This window comes from Canis lupus, chromosome 6, assembly GCF_003254725.2.
Source record: "Canis lupus dingo isolate Sandy chromosome 6, ASM325472v2, whole genome shotgun sequence".
Lineage (NCBI taxonomy): Eukaryota > Metazoa > Chordata > Mammalia > Carnivora > Canidae > Canis > Canis lupus.
In genome coordinates, this window is record NC_064248.1 from 27730296 (window position 1) to 27754682 (window position 24387).

Here is a 24387-nt window from a genome sequence, read left to right on the forward strand (position 1 = left end):
CCGTTCACCACCTCCAGTCTGTTTTCCTATGATCTTGATTTGGCCGTGTCGTTCCCCTGCTTGAGACCTTCCACCTGCTGCCAGCTTCCCTCAGAGTAAAGGCCAGACTCCTGAGCTTGGCATTCAAGGCTGCGCCCAACTCTCCATGCATTTCCCTGCCCGGGCTTCTTAGCCAACCCTGTGCAACAGCTGCCTCACTGAGCCAGGTGGGCACATGGTGCTGCCCTTGGGGACTTTACGCCCTGGCACTTGGTGTGGTTTACCTGGACTCTTCGCCCTTCCTAAACTCCTCCTCACCCTGCAAGATTCCACTCAAGAATCCCCTCCACCCCGAAGCCTTCTCTGATTACCCCGTTACTGCCTCTGCCAGGCAGCTTCAGGTCCAGAGTCTGATTATAGAGGGGATTTATTCGTCTCGCCATATTCTGATTAGGGTTGCTCAGTTGCACTATTTCCAAGACCAGCCAGGGAGCCCTGTGGAGCCAGGGCCCCTTAATATCTATATTCCTGGAGGCTAGGAAATGCCTGTCACACAATGGGTGGCACGTTTCATTGACTTCTTGAACAAATCATGTTGAACCTCTGCTGAGTGTCGGACATTGAGAATGCAACAGTAAACACTGAGGAGGGTTGTGGGGGGGGGCGGATACAGCAATGGGCAGATGGATGGAAGGATGAGATATGGATGGGCTGGGAAGGGAGATGGATGGATGGAGGGGAAGAAAGGACAGGAAATGACTGGAAGGATAGGAGGATGGATGGAAGGATGGGACATAATTCGGTTGAGACGGGGAGAGAAGGAAGGAGTAATGGAAGAGCAGGGTATAGCTTCAAGGCTGGGGGAATGGGGAGCAAGGTGGGAGAGGTGGGAGGAAGACAGTGATGTGCAGAAAGAAGGGATGAATATATGGGAAGGTAGACAGATGACAGGACAGTGGGTGCTCAAAGGATGATGGGTAGATGGATGGATCTTGGATGCAGGCATCTCCTTGCCCAGATGCCCAGGGCCCCTCCAGCCTGTGGCCTGCTTTCCTCTGGCCAGGCCTGCTCAGAATGAGCCTTGCCCCCCCCCCCCATAGGTGGGCATCGTTGGCAGGACGGGGGCCGGGAAGTCCTCCCTGGCCGGGGGCCTCCTGCGGCTTCTGGAGGCGGCCGAGGGGGGGATTTGGATCGACGGGGTCCCCATCGCACACGTGGGGCTGCACACGCTGCGCTCCAGAATCACCATCATCCCCCAGGTGAGGTCTGGGGAATAGGGTGGGCCGAGGTGAGAGGCCCGGCTGGGCCCGGCTCTGACCTGCTGCCCCTTCCGACCAGGACCCCACGCTGTTCCCCGGCTCTCTGCGGATGAACCTCGACATGCTGGACGAGCACACGGATGAAGCCATCTGGGAAGCCTTGGAGATGGTGCAGCTCAGACCCTTGGTGGCCAGCCTGCCCGGACAGCTGCAGTATGAGTGCACCGACCAAGGTTCCGACCTGAGGTAGGCTTGCCCCACCACGACCAGGACCTGGGAGAAGCCAGGGCTCCCCAGCGCCATCCCCAGGATAGTAGACCCTGGAATGCCCCCCACCATAGGACTACCAGCCCCATTCCGTGAACACTGCCAGTACGAATCCCGTCCCTTATCCGCAATTCAAACCCCAACACAGTCTCTGAATACCCAGTTTCTTTTTCCTAAGTTCAGTCCCTAAATTTATTTGGGTGACAAGACCCAACCTTTACTGACAGAAGGCTACTTCCAGTCTTCCTTTATCCCACTCAGCACTTATTTTGCTCCAAAGGCATTGTGTTTGATATTGGGTGCTAACCCCATGCTCACTGGGTATCGAGTAACATATGGCATGACTTTTTTTTTTTTTTAAGAGAGAGAGAGAGGGTGAGTAGAGGCAGGAGGGGCAGAGGGAGAGGGAGAGAGAGAATCTTAAGCAGACTCCATGCCCAGCATGAAGCCCGACTCAGGCTTGACCTCAGGACCCTGAGATCATGACCTGAGCTGAAATCAAGAGTCAGGTGCTTAAACCACTGAGCCACCCAGGGGGCCCTGGCATATGCCTTTTAAAAGAAATTTTAACTGCGGTAAAATACACATATTAATTTAATTAATTAATTTAAAATACACATATTAATTAATTAATTTAATTAATTGATTTAATTTATACACATAATAAATTTATTAATTTTAATAAAATTTAGCAACCTTATTGTTTTTTAATGTAGTTTGTAGCGTTGAGTACATTACCATCATTGTGCAACCCATCTCCAGAGCTTTGTCATCTTGCAAGACTGAAACCCAATCCCCATTAAAAAAATAATTCTCTTTTTTCCCCCCAACCGCCATCCTGCCTCCTGCTTCTATGAATTCGGCTACACTGGGTACCTCATTTAAAGTGGAATATTACAGGATTTGCCTTCCGTGACTGGCTTATTTCACTTAGCATAGGTTCTCAAGGTTCCTCCATGGTGTAGCAGGTGTCAGAACTTTCTTCCTTTTTAAGACTGAATAATATTCCATTGTATAGATAGACCGCATTTTTCTTATCCATCCATTCATTCATTGAAGGGCACGTGGGTTGCTTCCAACTTTTGGCTATTGTGAAGAATGCTGCTAGGTGTTAAGTGTGTGCCTTTTTAAAAACCGAGATGTTCTGGATTCTGAAAACCATCTGCCCCCAAAGGCGTTAGGGTAAGGGGCTGTGGGTAGATTCCACACACTGGAGAAGTGGGTGGCTTGGTGGCTAAGAGTTCGGACGTGCTTTAAATCCAGCCTCTGCCAATTAGCAGCAACAGGACCCTGGGCCTAGGGTTAACCTTCTGGGCCTCATCCTCCTTCTCTGTAAAATGCGAATTACAGTTAGTATCTCCTTCCCATATGAGGATTGAGTTCTAATGTGTAAAGTTGTTGAAACAGTGCCTGGATAGAGGGAACAAGAATTATTTCCGGTAGTCACCAGAGAGGCACTCTCACGAATCCCATTTTGCAGAATTGGCAAATTGAGACTTACCCAGAGTCCCCCAGCACGGCCACAGTAGGTCCTGGTTCTCAAGAGATACTGCTGGGAGAACCAGCAGAGCGCGACAGGAAATAGCCCCAGATGGCCCTGGGTCTCCAGGGTCAGGGTCTCACAGACAGTGTGACCTTGAGCCTCAACTTCCCCACCTGAGCACTTTTATGGGACTTACCTTGTCCTCACCCCCTCCTTAGTCACAGTGGGCCAGTGTGTGCATGAGCACTCAGGGTATGTCCGGCACAAAGTGAAGACTGCAGAACAGAAATAGAAATAGCCATTTCACTGCGGGGGAAACTGAGGCACGGGGCTTTGAATGTGTTTTCCTAGAGTCACCCTGCTCAAAAATGGCAGGCTGGGGGTCCCTACCAGCTCTGTGGACTGGGGACCGACGTGTATAGAGGTGCATACATGCACACCCCCCGCCCCCCACCCAACGTCTGCAGCTGTCGGGGGAACCCATCTGTGGGCAGACACACAAATGTCTAGCCTGACCATCCCACTCGTTCCCAGCGTGGGCCAGAAGCAGCTCCTGTGTCTGGCGCGGGCCCTGCTCCGGAAAACCCAGATCCTTATCCTGGATGAGGCCACAGCCGCCGTGGACCCGGGGACAGAGCTCCAGATGCAGGCTGCCCTCGGGAGCTGGCTTGCTCAGTGCACGGTGCTGCTCATCGCCCACCGCCTGCGCTCTGTGCTGGACTGCGCCAGGTAAGCCTTTCTCCCAGCTGGCGCTCAGCCACCCCCCTACCCCTCAGCCCTGCAGTGGCAGAGGAATGCAGCAGGGTTTAGAGCCGGAGGGGCGCTGGGATGGATTATCAAGGGCCCGTTGTACGGGTGGCACACCTGGTGCCCACAGGGGAAGGGGCGAGCCCAAGGACTCGTGCCCAGCGATGCTTCCACATCCCAGGCTGTCAGGGTCCGGAAACTGCAGGGAAGGCCAGACTCGACTGGAGCAGACGTGCTGGGCTTTCAGTGGCAGAGTGCTCGCGCCGATTGGGCTGCTAAGATCCACTCGTTTCCCTCTCCCCTGCAGGGTGCTGGTCATGGACAAGGGGCAGGTGGCAGAGAGCGGCAGCCCTGCCCAGCTGCTGGCCCAGAAGGGCCTGTTTTACAGGCTGGCACAGGAGTCAGGCCTAGTGTGAACCCTCAGCCCTCGCCTCGTCGTACCAACCCAGAGAGGCTGCCGTGCTCTGGGGGTGCAAGGGACCTGGGGTCATCGCTGGTGCCACCGCGTTGGGTCTAGACCCCACTGTTCTCTGGGAGGAACCGGCAGAGAAAGTGGCTAATCGCCACATACCCAGGAGGACACGGCAACGCCCAGGTTGGCCTGGTGCGGTCTCGTCCAGCCCTGTCCACCCTGGAGCTGAAGTCAACGGTGGATCTCCGCGCTGGCTGCCCACCGGCCTCGCCTGAGGAACTCAGACACCTGCCCCAGCCTGGGCTCCACTGCACACCGTTCAAGTCCACATCCCTGGAGCTGGGATGACGGAGCATGTACCTCTTACAAATTACCCCCTATATTCTGAGATGGTTACAGACTGACAAGTAATTATAAGAAATAATCTAGAAAGTTCCTGTGCTAGAAAGTTCCTGTGTAGTTTTACTAGTTCCCCCAATAATAACATCTTGAAAAACAGTAGGACCGTATCATAACCAGCACAGCGACATCGGTACAACTGGCCGATCTTGTCTGCTTTTTCCCTGTTTACTTGTATTTGCACATGCGTGTGCACGTGTGTGCACACACACGTGCTTCCGTGCAAGCTCCTGCTCTCACCACCACCAGTCGGGATGCCCAACACCTCCATCACCACCAGGACCCCTCTGGTTGCTATTTTGCAACATGCCTACCTTCCTCCTGCCCTGCAAGCACCTGCTGATGTGCTCTCCATTTTGGTAAGTCGTTTTAAAGCTCCCTGTAGGATTCCAGAAAACTCTAACCTCCTGCTGCTCCTCTGCCCTTGCAGATGAGCCCCAGGGAGTGTCTTGTCTGAACCGACACACAAGCCACGGCCCACAGCAAGGACAGCCCCGACCCCCAGCATGAGCACAGGCATGACACATGCGTGCAGGTCCAAAGACAAGATATGCAGAGCCAGGACCCGGGCCCCCACTGAGATGATCTGCTCAGGGCACATGTTTCTTATGTTGGTGAAAGGTCAAATTCCAGCTCCTGGGGTGGGGTGGGGTGGGTGGGGGGTGGTCGTCCCAGCAGCAGGTGCAACAGCCAGAGAGCATCTGCGGGAGGCTGTTGTTGGAAGCCAGAGGTCAGAGGTCAGGGTCAGAGGTGGTTCTGGGCTTGTTCTGGGAAGGGAAACCCCCCGCCTGCCGTGTGTGTAGCTCAGGCCCATTCCCGCAGCAGTCGGAAATCTAATACAGAGCTCCTCAGACTAGCTGCAGGCCCCAGGAAAGAGGGGCTGGAGTCTAAAATAGCCAAGCCTGAGGTCACGCAGACAAGGCTGTGACGGCAGCCTGAGAAATGAGTCAACGCCTTGGATGAGAACTTTCTGGCAGCTCCGGGTTCTTCCGTGACCTCATGGCATCGCTGTGGAGATCAATTAATACATGGAAGGGTTCAGAGCTGAGCTGGGCACAGGGTACGTGCTCCATCGACTTGCACTATTCTTGGAAATACTTTTTTTTTTTTTAAGATTTTTTAAATGTATTTATTCATGAGAGACACAGAGAGAGAGAGAGAGAGAGAGAGGCAGAGACACAGGCAGAGGGAGAAGCAGGCTCCATGCTGGGAGCTTGATGTGGGACTCGATCCCGGGGACTCCAGGATCATGCCCTGGGCCAAAGGCAGATGCTCCACCACTGAGCTACGCAGGCGTCCCTTGGAAATACTATTGTTTGAGGACCTCCTTGGGGTCCTCCATGGGGCAGAGGATATACACACCAGATTATTTTTTTAAGCTGAATCACTGCTGACGTGGGGCTGATAATTCTGTATCACAGAATGTGGGGGTGTTCGGCAGCATCTCTGGCCTCTACTCACTAGACGCCGATAGCACTGTCACCTCCAATTGTGACAAAAATGCCTCTGGACGCTGCCAAATGTCTCCTGGGGGATCAATCACCCGGTTGAGAGGCCGAAACTAATTGACCCCATCGATAATCCAGATACACGGACAGCGGCTGTGTTGGTATATCAGGAAGGGGCTGTGAACACCCACCTGCCTGGCGGGACACAGGACCTAGCCTGTCCCAGCCAGGTCACGGACTTTGGGTCCATCAACCTAGAGTTCTCAGCCCTGAGTAAACTAAACCTAGATCCGAGGGCAGGATATCCCTCTCTGTGCCTAGGTGTGGCCAGGAGCTCACATGGATGCCTTCCCAGGGGCGTCTGGGGTCTGCATCCCTTCCCTGCACCCAGGCCTGTCCACCAAGGGCTGGCCCCACTGTTGCTAGCGCCGACGAACTCTATTTTGGAAATGTGCCAAATGAGGCTCAGAGAGTTCACGTGACCTGCCAAGGTCGCCTGGCTTGTCAGCGGCAGAGCGGGGTCTGCTCCTGGGCCTATTTCACCCCACGGCCCAAGACAGGGTGTGGGGGTTCCTGCCCGACTTTGAGGCACCGGCAGGGACCAGACACAACCCTTGGCACTTCTCTGCTTGGAGGAGAGCCACCTGACCTCCGGGCAGAGCGACCGCAGGACAAAGTGGCAGCAGCTGTTTGGCAAACTCACTTGGGGTCATTCGAGGGCCACTGGCCTCCTCTTTCACGGAGGGAGGTTGTTTGCCAGCGAGCGGAGTGTGCGCCTCAGGAGCCAGCACTGTCAGGGGTGCTCTTGGGCCCACACTGACCCCAGCTCCCTGGAGATTGGCTGGCACCGCCACGCAGGCCCTCCCTCCCCCTGCCACAGACTCAGGGGCACAGCTGCAGGACAAGGCACGTCCGGACCTGTGGTCAGTGCCAGCCTCAGTAGGTCCTTTACCCTCCTGTGTCCCCTCACGTCACTGCGAACGCTCACCAAGCCCTGCCCCAATGCCCGCCATGGCCTGTCCCTGAATCCTTAAGATGGGAGAAGGAATGTTCCATGGTTATCCCCTCGCCGGGATGCTTTGATGAGGCCCCGTTTATAGAGGAGGAAACGCAGACAGAGCCTAAGTAGGGATCTGGACCCGGGTGGCCTGATCCCGAGCCCACGTCCTAACCATTGTGCCATGCTGCCTTGTGCACACTTAAGCTCTAGAACATCAGCTCACCGACAGCTGGATTCCACCCTGGTGTCCCACCACAAGGGAAGCAAGGGGCGCACTTCCTTCTTGAAGCCAGGGATTTGTTCACATGTTCACCGTGTCTCCCAGCACCTGGCACGATGCACAGCACACACGAGTGTTCAATAAATGACAATTACGTGGATAGATGGATGGATATGGGGATGGATGGACAAATGAATGAACGAAAGCCGTCACCATGTATGACAGTGTCCTGAGGGCCAGGCGTGGCACCGGGTGCTTTACCTGGATCTGCTCCCATCCTCACACCCACCTGGCCAGGTGGACACAATGATCCCGGCTTGTACCAACGAAGCAAGCACAGATGAAAGGCATGTTCTAGAGGCCCCGATGACTTCACACTTGGCCCAGGGCCCTGCACAGAGGGCTCAGTCCTGGCTCAGAGAATCCAGTCAATGGACGCAAACTGTGTGCCCATCCGGTGGGATTTGTTAAGGAACAAAGCCCTTGCTCTCATGGAGCTACCACTGTAAGAGAAATAGGGAAGGCACCAGCCATGCTGACATCTGGGGAAGAGGGAAGACCCAGAGTGGAGACAGTGGCCAGCACGCCCGAAGAACAGCAGAGGGGCTTGTGGCCAGAGAGGCCTGCAAGGTGGCCAGAGGGGAGCTGAGGGCAGAGAGGTCGCGGGAAGCCAGGTTGTGTGGGGGAGCTGGCTGCCACCAGAGATGGGGACCATGTGACGGGGGTGATGGAGTGGCCGCCCACTCTGTCGTGTTTTTGCAGGCTCACTATGGCTCCCGGGTGGAGCACAGACTGTACTGGAGGTAGGAGCGGCCAGGGCGGAAGCTGGGCAGTGGCTGAGGTGGGGTGGCTGTCCTAGGGACACAAGGGAGGGGCCAGCATGGCGGTAACCAGATGGCAGAGAAGTGGTCAGATTCTCAGTGCTCTGCTGGAATGTGCTGCAGGACCCACATGGGGAGCGTCACGTGAATCCCCACTCCCCTCTGGCCTGGGGACCCCTTCCCATGTGAGCAAGGCTGGCACTGAGCCTAGGGTCTGGCACACAGGAGGTGCCCCTCCTTCCATGGCACTAAAGCACTTACCTGGATGAGCAGGGGAGCAGGTGCTCCAGCCCCAACCTCGGTGCTTCGGGCTCCACCCTCTTCGGGGTTAACGCTGCATGTGGCCTCCCCTTCCAGAAGCAGAGTGAGCTCTAACCCAGGCCCCCCAGGCAGCCCCACAGGCACACACCAGGTCATACACCTGGAAACCCGTGTAGGACCTGACCGGAGACCGCACATCTAAAACTGAGCCCCCACTTGCACATCCAAATACTGGCATTCGGACAGGAACCACCCGATCAGCTCGTCTTCACGGGGCGCTTCCACAGCCCAGTCCCTAACAGGGGGCAGCAATGCTGTGAGACCGCCAGTGCCCAGACACTCCTTCGGTGCATTTACTTGGCACGTGGTGGCAGGGTGCTGCAGGAAAGGCGTGCTCCCCAAACACAGGCAATTCTTCTCTATCCAGACTCCCCAGTTCAAAATCAGAAACCTAGCAGGCCAGCCTCACTTCCCAGCTAGCGGCAGCTCAGAAACCATGTAAGGCGACCACAGGGTCCCTACGCACCTAGTGCTCTTCCCTACGCAGCCCTGCATTTCCCAGCTTCCTTTGAGGTCCGGGCCACGTGGCTGATTGTGGCCAACGGGCTGAGTGGATCTGACGTGTCGCTTCTGGTTTGGGGCACCTCGGCCCTGGGTGTGCGTCCTCCACACTTTCCCTTCCCCCCGTGATGCTCATCTCTGGAAGCCAGCCCCTGGGAGGGGAGGCTGTGAGACCAGCACAGGCTGCATCTCTCCGTTGCTGCAGGAAAGGCAGGGGATCCTAGAGGGGCGTGGGACGCCCATCAAAAAATACATGAGTCAGAAATAAACCCTTGTGTTCATCTCCTAAGAGTTTAGGGCTAATTTGGGACCTCAGCGCAGCCTGGCCTATCCTAACATAGGGAGATTCTCTAGAGTAATTTTGGCCACAGGGGACTTTGCCTGGTTCGCGTTCTAGATGACCAAGGTCACGTACCACAAACACATCACTGCTCATTGCCCCAACAATCCCATGGGGCAGATATGAGCAGCCCCATTTTCTAGACCAGGCATCTGAGGCACAGACATCAAGCGACTTACCGAGGGTCAAAGGCCAGCAAACCACAAGGGCAGGCAGGGTCAAGCCCAGGCTCTGTCTGCTGTGCTGTGCCCACACCCCACTAAACCCCACCTGCTGCTTCAGCTCTCACGTCCCAGTCCTGGATGGGAGCTCCCACTGGAGACAACGGGTTTGCCACAAAGAACAGGAAGCAGGCAAGAGGTCACCCCATCCAGACCTCTGAAGGACATGGCAACGCCGCTAACGCCCCAAAGAATACAGAACCACCGTTCAGTAAGAAACAAAATATTTTTTTTTACTGTAAATTATTTGCAAATGTTCATGTTTCCAGTGTAAGTCATTAGAAAAAGATCCCCAAGAAAAACTTGGTTTATCTAATGTGAAAGAATGGTATAACTTACAAAAAAATAAATATGTATTTCCACCTAAAAGAAGAAAGTTGCCTCTCTGGGTTTGAAGTCAGCAATTATGCATCTTGGAGCAGCAGTGACCTTCCTCTGTGTCTTGGGTCTCGCTCTGGTCTCTGAGAAACCTACAGGACGGGCATCGAAGGACTCTGCTTCTCCATCTTCTTCCAGGAACACAGGGACCACCCGTCTGTCGCCTGCCGGCCGACGCGGCTACTCCCTGGGAATGCTGCTCCTCAACCAATGCTTCCCTCCCAAGAAGCTACAGTCTTGAGATTGTTGTTCTCCTGGAGCAGTGCTTAAAAACAAAAAAGCCATAAAAACAACAAAAAAAAAAAAAAAGAAAGAAAAAGCGATCACTGATCTTCGTGAATGGGTCCTTTCCTTGTCGTGGAAGAGACTCGGTAACGCAAGGTCAGTTCTCCACACCGCCATCCTTCAAGCCACCCAGATGCCAAGGGCGAGAGAAGAAATCTAAACGCGCGGAGGCGGCTCAGCAGGGCTCTTTCCAGCACGTACCGGGCGCTCGCGGCCTTGACCGCTTCCTGACCAGCGGCTGACCTTCTCTCGGGGCCTAGAGCAGTAAAGCCATTGCAGCGATGGGTAGAAGAGGGAGGAAAGAAAGCAAGACGAGTGGAGGAGGATCTGAACGGCCGGCCGGGCTGGGGAGTCGGCCCTGAGATGATCTCTGGGGCCCAGAGCTCCGGGTCCGGATGGCCCAGGGGTCCCACTGAGTCCCGTCTGCAAGGCGTCGGTGGACGTGGAGGCTGCCCCTGGCCTGGGAGGCAAGTACTGGTGGCGCAGGGCTGGGCCGTGGGTTCCCAGCGTCTGAACGCCTGGAAGACCAGATGGTGGGAGAGGAGAGGGTCCTTGGCCCTCGGGGTACTGCCCGAGGTGAGAGGGGTCTTCCCAGGCCCCTCACCTCCCATCTGCAGCCCCCGGGAGATGAAGCACTCCGGTGGAGCCAGACGAGGACGCGAGAGGTACGGAGACAGCCGTCAGGGGCCACGGAGCTCCTCAAAGACAGAACTGTAGACTTTGGCTGGAGAGATCTGAGGCAGTTGGCTGGATTTGGTCACTAGCTATCTTATGAAACCAATTTCTCTGGCAGTCTGTCTGCCAAAACCTCCTTGCAGAGCACCAGGAGCACGAGCATGCCTTCCCAGGGGCGTGAGAACGGCAATGGAGGCAAGGCTGGGGAGCGCTTTGGGTGGGCTGTACCTGGGTCTCTTCTGCTTCACGGCCAATTCCAGCTTGGGGGCCAGACGGTGGCTGCTTTGCATGTTTTGGTTTTGGGGGTTGGTTGGTTTTTTTTTAATTTTTGGTTTCAGTATACAGGAGGCTTAGGTTTGCAAGGATAGTGCCTCACTGTGTCATTCTTGGATGCTGGCAGGTCGGCCCTGCAATTCTGACGGGACGCACCAGCTCCAGGGCTCACACCAGGCCAGCATCTTTGGCCATGCTGTAGAAGAGACCTCTCTGCTGTAGGAGGTCGGAGGGCTGGCCGCACTCTCGGATCTCTCCCTTGTCCAGGACGATCACCCTGCAAGAGGAGGAGACACAGACATGAGCAACAGGGAAGGGGGTGGGCACCTTGTACCCCCAAGAGCCACCCAAACGAATCTCTGGCTTTGGGTCAGGCCCCCAACATCTTCTGCTAGGACTGCTGGACTGCTGCAGTAGCCTTCCAGCTGGCTGCCATCCTTGAGCCCTTCTGCTCAAAGTCAAAGTCCTGTGATGCTCACCCCCAGGACTGGCTCTCTTTTTCTAGTACCTTCCCAGTGTTTATTGTCTATCTCCACATCCAGCCCCCACCTGACCCAGAAGGTCCCACAGGTAGGCTCCTTATCTGCTACCCCCCTCCTGAGTCTCCAGCGCCTACAACAGGGCCGGGAAGTGAGAGGCACTCCACACATGTGTTGACTGAACAAACGATGCAGTGATGCCAGCAGTGCCCAGGGGAAAGAGGGCTGTCACCAGACACAGGACGAAGCTGAGTGAACGGGGCCATCCCCTGGCCGGGAGGCCTCCAGTGCCAGGAGCCTCACCTTGTGTAGTCCATGATGGTGTTGAGGCGGTGCGCGATGGTGAGGACGGTGCAGTCGTCAAACTGCGTCCGGATGGTAGACTGAATGAGGTCATCGGTTTCTAGGTCTACGGCCGCCGTGGCCTCGTCCAACACGAGGATCTTGGTTTTCCTCAGCAGAGCCCGGGCCAGGCACACGAGCTGGCGCTGCCCGACGCTGGACCAGGAGACAGAGGGTCAACACCATCCCTGCCCCCAAGCCCAGGCCTGCACTGCAAGAAGGGACGGGGGACACGTGGTGTCGCCGAGACCAGGAGGGCCCTGATACTTGCCACCCTCCCTACGCCTGCGCCCCGGCACATGTTACTGACTGCTCGGGACATTCCTGCTAGTGAGCTAGAATTGGGCTCGAATCGTGTTCCAAACAGGGCTCGGAGTGGATATCCAAACTAACTGACCAATTCGACATGGGTGGTGTGGCCGAGCACTAAATGGCCCCATTCCCGTACCTTCCCAGTTGACTCGGGACTCGGTCGTGGGTCTTGCTTTGGTCAATGGGATGGTGGCAAACATAAGGCCAGTGGAGGCTCGCAGAGGGAATGCACGCCAGGGCTTGCTCACACGTGCCCCTGTGCTATCACCATGACACCGTGGCTGGGCTGGGCCGCTGGAGGAGGTGGCGCCTGTGAAGCCGACCCTAACTGCCACAGTGGACCCCCATCCACACATGGGAGCCAAGAACAGCAGAGCGCCACATGCTGCAGCAGCTGAACACATCCGAGGTTTGGTGGCTGGTTGTCACCGGGATGGGTAAGGCATTAATGACACTGGAGCAGGACTCAGGTTCCCCGAGGCAGCGGGTGGAGACTCAGAGGGCTCAGAGACGTGCTATGTACCGACCGATACAGAAGCCTTTCAACAGTCGAACAACTAACAATCACTCTGAACCAACTAAACCCAGTGTGAGAAATGGCCATCCTGGCTACACCTCACGGTACAACGGGCCTGGACTGAAACTCATCTTACCCACGCTGAAATCAAGGCTCCAAGGGGTTAAGAGAAAACGGCTCATCCGTGGCAGAGCTGGGACTCAAACCCAGGCCGGACACACGCAAAAGGACAGAACTGTTCAACACCTGGACGGAGGTGGAGCCCAGGAGGCCCGACCAGGGCCTCACACCCCTGCCTACCTCAGGTTCTCCCCACCCTCTGCACACTCTTGGTTCAGCTTATCGGGAAGGCCTGACACGAAGTCCTTCAGGTGAGCCAGCTCCAGGGACGTCCAGACTTCTTCGTCTGAGTACTGGCTGAATGGGTCCAGGTTCATGCGGAGCGAACCCGAGAACAACACAGGGTCCTGTTCGGGGAGAAGACAGCAGGTGAGGCTCACGTCATCCTGGATGCGCACGGGGTGAACAGGGGGGACGTGCAAAGTTCCAGCCAGAATTGTTCAAGACAGGGTTCCAGGGTTCCTTGGAATCACTATTTCTGGAGATATGAGTAATGAGGGGGGAGGAAAAGTTCGGAAAAATCCTGGGGTAACTGTAATAGAATAGATTTCTTTTGGCAAAACTTCCCAGAGCCTCCAGTACACAGAAGCTTCTGGAAGGTGGAAGCAGCATGGGTAATTCCTTGGCATAAAGTACTAGGGATTCCTCCTTGTTCCCTGCCTTCAAAGGAAGAGTCTTAGAAGAAATTTTAGGAAAAATAACATAACAAGGCAACTCATTAGGGAATGGCCCCCTACAGGAATCAATCTAGAAGATTCGTATTTCTTGCCTGGCTCTTGAGAGGCTTACTTTTGTCCTGAGTGGAACCAGGAGGAGTAAAAGAAGGATACCCAGTTAATTTCCACTGTTATTTATACACTAAGAGGAGATTCAGTGGCAAAGCGACAGTATCATTTCAATGAAAATAACAAACTAGGAAAAAAAAAAAAACAAAGTAAGAATACATTCACATTTGTCCCCAAAACATGCATACATGGCTCTCCGTATGCCTCACTCATGCCCCCGTTGCACCCAGACCCCACCTGCGGGATGATGGTGATCTTGACGCGCAGGTCATGCAGGCCGATCTTGGCAATATTGATATCGTCGATAATGATCTCCCCCTCGGCAGACTCATTGATCCGAAACAAGCCCAGGGTCAGGGACGACTTCCCAGCTCCCGTCCGCCCCACGATGCCCACCTGTGTGACAGGAAGGGCCCAGGGTGAGGTGGGAATGCTGGTATCCGGGTGTCACCTCCCGTCTGTCCCCAGTGTCTGCCCTAAAGCAGTTAAGTCATCTGGTCAACCCAGCACCCACCACAGCCTTCCCCAACGACAGCTTCCCAGGGACACTCCTTCAGGGGCCGTGCTGGCCAAGGGTCAGGAAGGACTTCCTTCTCTGTGCCAGCTCTTTTTAGAACTAATGGTAATCAGCCCTCTTGATAGGTTAGTACAGACCTCCTAAAGGGACAGGGCTCGGCTGAGCAGAAGGGATTTTCCATAAAGCCCTATTTTTTTGTTTCTAGGTAATAGTAATAAGTCAGGTGTTTTCCTCATACTGTTTTTCAACCCTTTGACGGTGAGCTTCCCATCCCAAGCTGTGGAAGTATCTCAAAGATTCAAGTAGATCCCCCTGCACACCTCCTCCCTCCATCCTGGCTGCATGAGCAACAAGAACTTATGGATAGGACCTGGTCTCCATTCATCCTCTCTTGCTAATTTTTTTAGATTTTTATTTATTTATTCACGAGAGACACAGAGAGGGAGGCAGAGACACAGGCAGAGGGAGAAGCTCTATGTAACGAGCCCGATGCAGGACTGGATCCCAGGATTCCGGGATCATGTCCTGAGCTGAAGGCAGACTCTCAACCACTGAGCCACCCAGGCGTCCCTCCACTAATCCTCTCTTGAGGAAACAGCGCTCCGTGTTCAGTGGCCAACAACTGACATTCCTGACATCCAATTACAACCCTTCCCTTCTCATCCGGGCTCTTGAAAGGCAGGCTTCCTCCAGCCTCTAACCGAAATGTCAAACAACAGAGACTCACGATGGAAAAGTGAGCCATAAAGATCACCACCCACTCTGTTTTTCCCCTTGTTCACTTAGAGAAATTATCTAATGAGAATGAAACATTCTGAGCCTTGAGGTAGAAGGGTTTAGCAAATGCCTATGTTCAGGGGATCCCTGGGTGGCTCAGCAGTTTAGCACCTGCCTTTGGCCTAGGGTGTGATCCTGGAGTCCCGGGATCAAGTCCCGCATTGGGCTCCTGGCATGGAGCCTGCTTATCCCTCTGCCTGTGTCTCTGCCTGTCTCTCTATCATAAATAAATTTTTAAAAATCTTTTAAAAAAAATGCCTATGTTCAGAGATGAAAGAAACACTGTCCTCTGGCAGACAGCTGGGAAGACCCTTCCTCTGATTCCTGAGGAGGCTCTAAGGGTCTCAGGTCAAGGATGTCTTCCAGGAACAGCTTGGGACTAGGGGTATGTTCCAAAATTCTGACAATCTCACATGTTCACTGAGCTATCCCTCGCGGTGACGATGGCATCTTTCTATTCTAGGCGTGAGGAACTCAAATGCCTACGGGAGCCCAGTAGGCATGTAAGTGAGACAGGGAGGGACCAGGTGAGCTGGGAGGCTCTCGTCTAGAAAGAAACCAGGCAGGGAGTGTAAGCCCAGTGTTGCTAGATTTTCTGCAAGAAACGCAGGAAGTTGGGGCACCTGGGTGGCTCAGTCGGTGAGGCATCCAACTCTTGGTTTCGGCTCAGGTCATGATCTCAGGGTCATGTGACTGAGCCCCACATCAGGCTCCACACTTAAGATTTCTCTCTCCCTTTGCCCTTCCCCCTACCACCTGCCTGTACACGTGTTCTCAAAAAAAAAAAAAAGAAAAAGCAGGAAATGGATTTTTGTATAAGACACACTTGATTTTTCAATATTTGCAATGTATTCATATTTTTTTTCTAAATATTTATTTATTTATTCATGAGAGACAGAGAGAGAGAGAGAGAGAGTGAGAGAGGCAGAGACACAGGCAGAGGGAGAAGCAGGCTCCATGCAGGAAGCCCGACATGGGACTCCATCCCAGGACTCCAGGATCACACCCTGAGCCAAAGGCAGATGCAAAACCGCTGAGCCACCCAGGCATCCCTGTATTCAGATTTTTTTCAAAACATACCTCTGGGCCTCATCTGGCTCCCTGCTAACAATATGCAAGGCACCTGGGACACTCTAGCGGCTTCTACTTCCACAAACCCCTCCTAGATAAGGCCACCCCACGGAATCAGACTGTGATAAACTGGAGAAACGATGCACCTGGTTGCAAGCTATGTCCCGCTGTCAACGGTTGGGGGAACAAGACGCACCCACCTTTTCCCCTCCGTTGATGGTGATGTTGATGTGCTTGAGAACCAAGTCCAGGTTTTCTCGGTAGCGGAGGCCGTAGTCCCGGAATTCCACTCGGCCCACCTGAGGCCAGGTGCTGGGCGGAGCCATCTCCTGGATTTGCCAGGGAGCCTGTGATGAGGAGGAGGTGGGGGAGAGACAGGGTAAAAGATTTTAAGTCCGTCTCTGGAGCCTCAAGGCTACAGGTTGTGGCTGCACAACCCCTGTGACGTCATCGCCTTCCCTCTGGCTCACTCTGCTCACCCCCATGGCTGCACTGTTCCTTAGACGCACCTGCACACCCCACCCCTGGGCCTTTGCACACTCTGCATGGAAGACTTTTCCCCAAACTCCCCTCTGGGCATGCTCCCTCACATGCTGCACATCTCAGGGCCATTCACACCACCCCTGTGCTCTGGGCCCTCCATCCCCTCCTTGCTTCATTCTCCTTCAGACCATGTGGCAGCTCCCTGCACCCTCCGGGGCCGACAGCACACAGGAGGGACTCCGTGAATATTCACGGACCGAATCAATGAATGAGTGGTCTTCTCTGGACAGACACGAGGGCAGAGGTGTTACTCTGAATGGTGTTGCCTTCTACGTGTGGAGTGGAGGGCAACTGTAAAAGCAAAGGCTGATGCTTTTAAAGATCACGGTCACATGACCTCATTTAATCCTCACTACAATTCCATGAGTGGGGTCCTTACACATGAGGAAACCGACACAGAGAGGGTAAGTAACCTGCCCAGGGTCACACAGCCCTTAGTTCTGAAGAGCTTCTTAGTTCAGTTCAATACCTCCTGAGTGCTACAACTGGGTGTGCTCTGGGCCAGCCTTGGGGCTAGCTTGGGGGAAACTGAGAAATGGAGACGACAATGAAAGGGAACTTTCATCCTTTCTTCTCCATAAACTTGTTAGATTATTACTATTTTTTACAACAAGCATACTTTCCTTTCATATATTTATGTGTATAAATGAAGGGGATAAGCTCTACAAACATAGGGGGCCCTGGAAGAGAAGTGGGTGGAACTTTCAAACTATGAAAATATATGTTAACATAAACATCATGTTAATTAATAACTATATTCACACACAAATATGTATTTTTATGGTGGTAAGATCCTGGATGATCTTTACTTTCTTTTGTATTTTTCAAGCATATTCTTATTCTAAAAACATAAAACTAAAAAATCAAAAGAAATAAAAACATGGCACTTTAGAGAAAATTAATTTCATACTTCAGATGATGAACTGCATGGCGTGAGAAATTGATCTTAAAAGCTATTGTGCAAACATTATATGTTCTCATTCATTTGGGGAATATAAATAATAGTGAAAGGGAATAGAAGGGAAGGGAGAAGAAATGGGTAGGAAATATCAGAAAGGGAGACAGAACATGAAGACTCCTAACTCTGGGAAACGAACTAGGGGTGGTGGAAGGGGAGGAGGGCAGGGGGTGGGGGTGAATGGATGACGGGCACTGAGGGGGGCACTTGACGGGATGAGCACTGGGTGTTATTCTGTATGTTGGCAAATTGAACACCAATAAAAAATAAATTTATTATTAAAAAAAAAAAAAAGCTATTGTGGGCAGCCCAGGTGGCTCAGCGGTTTAGTGCCGCCTTCAACCCAGGGCGTGATCCTGGAGACCTGGGATGGAGTCCCACGTCGGGCTCCCTGCATGGGGCCTGCTTCTCCCTCTGCCTGTGTCTCTGCCTCTCTCTCTCTCTCTCTAATGAATAAATAAATAAAATCTTAAAAAAAATAAAAATAAAATAAAAGCTGTTGTAAAAAAATAAAATCAATGCCCTGGGAAGACCCCTGGTGTAATACATATTTATCTCCACAGGGGGCGCTCGCACCATTCTGATCAACACCCTCCAATGCCGCGGGACCTGGTTCCCTGGAGTGAGTTAGAGCCTGAGTGTTAAGGACGGGGCACCGCTCACCTCTGCAGATGCCTCCAGACAGCTGCAGCAGGGCCCTGCTCTCATCCCCAAGAGGCACTTTCTGGGGAGGCAGCGTGCCAGTGGTAACTGTACAGACCTGCCATTTGCCAGCCATGTAATCTCGGGCAAATAACTTAACCCTGTGTCTCAGTTTCCTCATCTGTAAAATGGGATCCTGATAGAATGAGAATTACGAGGCTACAGAGAGTACGAAGTACTCCATGTCAGATGTGTAGTACAGGGCCTGACACCCCTCCGAGGGCACAACATGTGTCCCTATCATTACCGGTGCTGTCTCTCCAGGCATTACCATGATCGTCACGATGGTCACTACCACTGCTCTCGGGGGTGGTGTGCAAGCAGAAAAAGGCAGTTCTAAGGACAATGGGCCACTGAAGTCTGGACACTTGGGTCCTACTCCCAGCCGTTCTGACCACGTGTGACCTTGGACCAGCCACTGTCCCTCCCTAGGCCGCCCTTTGTTCCACCTATAAAATGGGGACTTCCGTTGAATAACTGCAGGGTTCCCCAAACTTTGGCCAATTCCCCACCAACATCCACATACTGATTCTCTTGTTAGTGACTTTCAGTGCTTTGAATCAACTCACTGGTAAATTAATTTTTAAACTTAAAGGGGAAGCTAGTGTCTCATTTTCCATAACAGAAACCCTCATACACATATGTGACAAGTAACAGAAGACAATTCTTGTTGAATAGAGGTTGTCTGTTGGGAGGCACGCAGGCTGTGGCTCAGCGGACTGTCCGGGCTAAGTCGCGGTGAAGAGGTCAGGAGAGGTCAGGCCGGGGGCTGGCTTTACCTCTTTCTCCGTTTCTGAATACTCCTTCAGCCTCTCCACGGCCACGATGTTGGTCTCCATCTCGGATGACATGCGAACCAGCCAGTTCAAGTACGTGGTGACCTGAGGGCAGAAGAGCCACATGGAGCTTCTAGAGCGAGCAAGAGTTGCTTTATCTTAGGAAGTAATTACCAGTTACGAAATGTTTTAGGTAAGATAAGGTCCAGAAAACAGCAACCTCGCGCACGGCCACCACCCGGATGGGCTCCACTGTACTTCTTAAGCAAACACGTTTCAAAATGACCCCTGGGCCACGCAAGTCATCAGAGAAGATATCAGAAAATATCTTTAACTAGGTGGTAATAAGAAAACACAACATATCCAAATTTGGGGGACCAAGCTAAAGCTGTGATGAGAGGGAAAGTCATAGACAGAAAAGCATGTTTCTTGTAGCCAGAGGCATCCTGTCGGCCGTCAAAGGCTTTCCTGGACTAATGGGGGAAATCCAAGGGTCTCCTTTGCCCCAGTGCCAGTGGGTCACCGGGCTTCTCACAAGCTGCTCGGTCCCTTCCCCCTCCCTCAGCTCCTGGCCGGATTCAAAGAATAGGCCTAAGAACCCGACAACTGACTCCACCATTAAGGGAATTAGAAAATCCAGCTGAAGGGCGCCTGGGTGGCTCAGCTGGTTAAGCATCTGCCTTCAGCTCAGGTCATGATCTCGGGGTCCTGGGATTGAGCCCAGGTTGGGCTCCCTGCTCAGCAGGGGACCTGCTTCTCCCGCTCCCTCTGCTGCTCCCCCTGCTTGTGCTCTCTTGCTCTCTCTCAAATAAATACAATCTTTTTAAAAAATGCAGCTGAGAGCACCCCCCCTTACCTGCAGGGAGAATGACACGGACAGAGCACCCCCTCTTACCTGCAGGGAGTAGGACACGGACAGGCCCACCAAGCCAGCGCTGAGACTGTGCCTGGAGATCACGGAGAACAGGGCAGCGAACAGGACGATGCAGTTGCCTACACACTCCAGCCGCACGGCCAGCCACCTGCCCACAGACACGCGGATGGATGGACAGACAGACATGAACACACACACACACACACACACACACACACACACACACACACACCTGGAGTCAGCTTTCCAGAGATCCTGTTTCTGGTTCAAGCCAGGGGTGGGAGGGTGGCTGGGGTGGGCACTTTGCTCACTGAAATAACTCCCCGAGAGTTCCCGAGAAAGGCCTTCTCTGACCTCTCATGGGGGAAGGGGGAGCCAAAGGGACCCGGTCTCTCTACTTCCTCATTAATCTGGCAACCCCAGGGATTAAAACGGAGTTCTCCAGAAGCACACTTCCCAGGAAACCGAAGCTTGCCTTTTTAAGAACCAGCTTTTTCTCACTGGAAGCTTTAAAATATACCCCTGCAGACCCATCTTTAAAATGATATCTGGGAAAGTTCCTAAATACCAAGAAGCCATTAACTGTAAGAGGCACACCACTGATTTAAAATAACCTTCCCTTGGGGCGCCTAGCTGGTGATCTCATGGAGCGTGTGACTCTTGATCTCAGGGTTGTGGGTTCGAGCCCCACGCTGGGTGTAGAGATTACTTAAAAATAACCTTCTCTTGGCAGGAAAGGGGAGAAAGGAGAGAAATAAGCTACTTTTCAATGTTGCTCTACTGTTCCCAGAGCCAGATCATCCTCCTTCTAGAAATGTTAAAATGTATTATTTTACTTCTTAAAGTATAAACAGACATATTATTGGCTTAAAGCTTACTTTTGCAAGATATCACACGACATTAGGACTATGAATGTTTTAAGGTATAAAAAGCATTTTAGGGGACACCTGGGTGGCTCAGCGATTGAGCGTCTGCTTTTGGCTCAGGTCATGATCCTAGGATCCGGGATCGAGTCCCGCATCGGGCTCCCTGCATGGAGCCTGCTTCTCCCTCTGCCTGTGTCTCTCATGAATAAAAACCTTAAAAAAAAAAAAAAAAACACTCTAGGGAGACAGGTGTCTCGATCTTTTTTGGCACTAGAGCCCCTCAGATTCATGTGACTGATGTTCCCGGGTATGTAGCTTCTTCCAAAGAGCCAGATTTGACAAACTCTAAGAATTCTGCAGGGGAGCACAGGGTCTCCAGCAATTCATGGTCTCTGCCCCAAGTCTTACAGTCTAGGGTTCTACTATGTATGATGGGGCTGGCGTTTGATTAGGATGGGTCGCTCCCAGGGTGCTGTCACCTTCTTCCCAGAATTTTCCATCCCACATCTCAAAACATATATCCGGACATGAGTGAGGAAGATCCCCTTTTAGGGATAAATCAGACACTTTTCTGAATCTAGTTATCAACAAGTACCAAACGTCTGCCCCTTCTTCTGAATTGACGCCAGGACTGGCGGATGGCTTCCAATGCTCATCACAGGAGGGTGGTGGGTGACTGCCTCTCAGCCAAGAATGGGGACACGAAAAACACTGGCGGAGTCGGCCTGTCCCTGATGATCTCGTATAAGTAAGTAAATACGTAAAGGACAGCTGTGGCAGTAGTTTCTGACTCTGGAAAACCGTGGCCTCTGCATTGATGCAACGCCTGGAGCTGCAATGCTCCAGTCTGCTTTCCATGGTCGTTCCGTCCTGTTGGCCCACCCACTCTAGCCGTCCCCCATGCGAGGGCCTGAGCCTGGCTGCACACCCTCCACCCCCAGGAACTAAGCAGCGTTCTTGGACTTTCACCTCCATCCCACGGGCCTCCTGCGCCCACCTGTTGGCCACGATGCTGGGGTAATAGGCCTTCTGGTTCTCGTCCACCTTCAGGTCACTCTGGCGGATGAAGCGCTCCTGCTCCTCGAAGGCACGGATGACGCTGACCCCCAGCAAGGTCTCATTGAAGTGGGAGTACACCGGGGAGCGGCTGACCGACTCGAGGCGCTTCAGCTGCCGGGAGGAGGCCACGTAAAACCTCTGGGGGAAGAGAACGGACCAGGGAGTTGGCAAGGCCCCTCCCACGATGCAGTGACAGCAGCGAAGCCTCATGCAGAGCCCACCGTCCTAGCAGAGTTCCCTCCCACCCCCACCAAAGAATGAATTGTTTGTTTGTTTATTTATTTGAAAGAGAGAGAGCACGAGTGGGGGCAGAGGGAGAGGGAGATGCAGACTCCCTGCTGAGCAGGTTGCTGGATGCAGGGCTCGATCCCAAGACCTGGAGATGGTGACCTGAGCTGAAGGCAGATGCTTAGCCGACTGAGCCCCCAAAAGTAGCCCCAATTGGGGCAGGTCATGCCCCAATCCTTGTACAGTTTTCAGTACTTTCACAGACACCAGCTCATGTAACACTCAGTAGACCCAGGCATAAAGCAGCTCTCTAACCTCCCCGCTTAGGTCTCGGGGCTACAAGCGGCCACAGGTGGCCGAGCTGGGGTCTGGACTCGGGGAGCCCGGCTGTGAGGTGCCCACTCCACGCTGCACCGCGTCCCTGAGCCGCTGACATCTGGGGTGTCATGAACTCATCAGTGTGGCTTTCAGCACAGGCTGTGAGGACAACCAGGCCTCGGTTGAAAGCCCGATGCCCCCGGGCCCGTGGGCAGACATCCATCTGTTCTGCTCCTGCCCTAATAACCAGGGCGGACGGAACAAAAGCAAATCGCCCACTGGAAGCTTCGAGGAGCCAAGAACAGATGACGGACCGGTCACCGGAGGACACTGTGTCCTCAGTGTCCTTCTGTGTACAAACAGACCGCGGGTCCCCACTCCAGGGATCTAACGTCCATGCAGCCGCTCCGCAAGCGGCAGAACCAGACACACGGCCAAGGCACGGAAACACGGGTGGGCAGGGATACGGGCTCCCGGGGCCGTTTCGGGGCACAGTCCCCCCAGGAGGCTCTCACGGGGCTCTGAGGTCAGCAGCCTTCCGGGCCCCAGCCACTCCGTAAGCTAATCCAGGGCCACGCCAACCAGGACAGTCCCGGGACGGTGGCTCTGTCAGCCCTAAGACGGGACAGGTGACCCCCACTGGCCTGAGCAAAACCCGGACGCCTCGGCCCTGCGGGATCTGCCCCATTACCCTAGCCGTGATGCCTCCTCTCCGGGCCTTTCTAAACATCCCAGATGCACATCATTCCCACGTGTTTTCCCTGCTCAACGTATGCCATTTGCCATACGCTCAGGCTTTATTGACCACAGAAAGCTAAACTGAGGCGTATTTGTGTTTAAACTCAGTTAAAAAAAAAAAATGTATATATATCAGCTTCCCTCTTAAACTCCATTCCAGGGACCCCTGGGCGGCTCAGTCGGTTAAGCGTCTGCCCTTGGCGCAGGTCATGATCTTGGGGTCCTGGTTTCGAACCTCACATCGGGCTCCCTGCTCAGCGGGGATTCTGCTTCTCCCTCTGCCCCTCCCCCCTGCTTGATCTAATAAGTAAATAAATAAAATCTTTAAACAGCAACAACAACAATGAAAATAAACTCTTTTCCAGGAGACATAATCCACCTCCTAGATTCACCTTACTTACTCTTTCAGACCAAGTGCCTGGTGCTCGTGAACAAAAATAATGCTTGACACGTACCTGCCTGATACAGGCAGCGGGCTGCGAGCTAAGGTACTTGGACCTGTGGCTGGGTGGGTTTCACAGAGGCCAGAACATTCCACAAGATAGAAATGCCTCCTTTTGGCAACAAGGAAGCCCCAACACAATTCCATGTCCTCACCTCTCTTGCATCACCTTTACATAAAAATGACTTGCTTTTAAATTAAAACAATAAGGGCATCCCTTTGGCCTGGGGCATGATCCTGGAGTCCTAGGATCAAGTCCCAAGTCGGGCTCCCTGTGTGGAGCCTGCTTCTCCCTCTGCCTGTGTCTCTGCCCAACCCCCCCCCCCCCCCCCCGTGTCTCTAATAAATAAATAAAATCACTAATTAATTAAATTAATTAAAAAACAATAATGGATACCCATTTCAAAATTTAGGGGGGGATGATACAGATGGAAAGACTAAATTAAAATTAATTACGGGGGTGTACTGGTTGGTGCAGTTGGTTAAGTGTCCAACCCTTGGTTGCAGCTCAGGTCATGATCTCAGGGTCATGGGACTGGGCCCCGAGAAGTGAGAATCAAGAATCGAGAATCGGGCTCTGTGCTCAGCAAGGAGTCTGGCTGGGACTCGCCCTCTGCTCCTCTCCTCTTGCACTTTCTCTCTCAAATAAATACATATTTTTTTAAAAAATTACATTATATTATTCTAAGATAAGCACTGTGTATTCCAATGTCAGTGTATAACCTTAGGCAGAGAGAACGTACATACATCTAAAGCCATTTCTTAATCAAGACATAACATTTCTATTATACTTCACAGCTTGATGAATTTTTATATTTATTTACAACTGCACACCCACTACTTGACCAAAGTCTAGAATATCTCCAGAATCCCAGAAAATTCTTATGTCCTCTGGGTCAAAATCCCCAAGTTGTTTCTAGTTTGGGGCTAATCA

General features: G+C 53.1%; 2 protein-coding genes across 4 annotated transcripts in view; one reads left to right on the forward strand and one right to left on the reverse strand.

Annotated features, from left to right (window-relative positions):
• ABCC6 (ATP binding cassette subfamily C member 6) overlaps positions 1–4579 on the forward strand; it is a 49024-nt gene extending 44445 nt beyond the window's left edge. For 2 of the 3 annotated variants that reach the window (XM_025416410.3, XM_025416411.2), the window contains exons 28-31: positions 1080–1238; positions 1318–1484; positions 3523–3717; positions 4043–4579. In XM_025416410.3, coding sequence (XP_025272195.1) covers positions 1080–1238; positions 1318–1484; positions 3523–3717; positions 4043–4151 — 630 coding nt within the window. In that variant the 3' untranslated portion in view covers positions 4152–4579. The remainder of the gene's footprint in view (positions 1–1079; positions 1239–1317; positions 1485–3522; positions 3718–4042) is intronic. The other variant, XM_035717479.1, reaches the window with a different exon arrangement.
• Positions 4580–9625: 5046 nt separating this feature from the next.
• ABCC1 (ATP binding cassette subfamily C member 1) overlaps positions 9626–24387 on the reverse strand; it is a 135472-nt gene continuing 120710 nt past the window's right edge. Inside the window, exons 24-31 of the mRNA XM_035717481.2 lie at positions 21666–21865; positions 19824–19950; positions 18932–19033; positions 16150–16296; positions 13822–13980; positions 12980–13146; positions 11812–12006; positions 9626–11306 (exon numbers count right to left, since the gene is read on the reverse strand). Coding sequence (XP_035573374.1) covers positions 11198–11306; positions 11812–12006; positions 12980–13146; positions 13822–13980; positions 16150–16296; positions 18932–19033; positions 19824–19950; positions 21666–21865 — 1206 coding nt within the window. The 3' untranslated portion in view covers positions 9626–11197. The remainder of the gene's footprint in view (positions 11307–11811; positions 12007–12979; positions 13147–13821; positions 13981–16149; positions 16297–18931; positions 19034–19823; positions 19951–21665; positions 21866–24387) is intronic.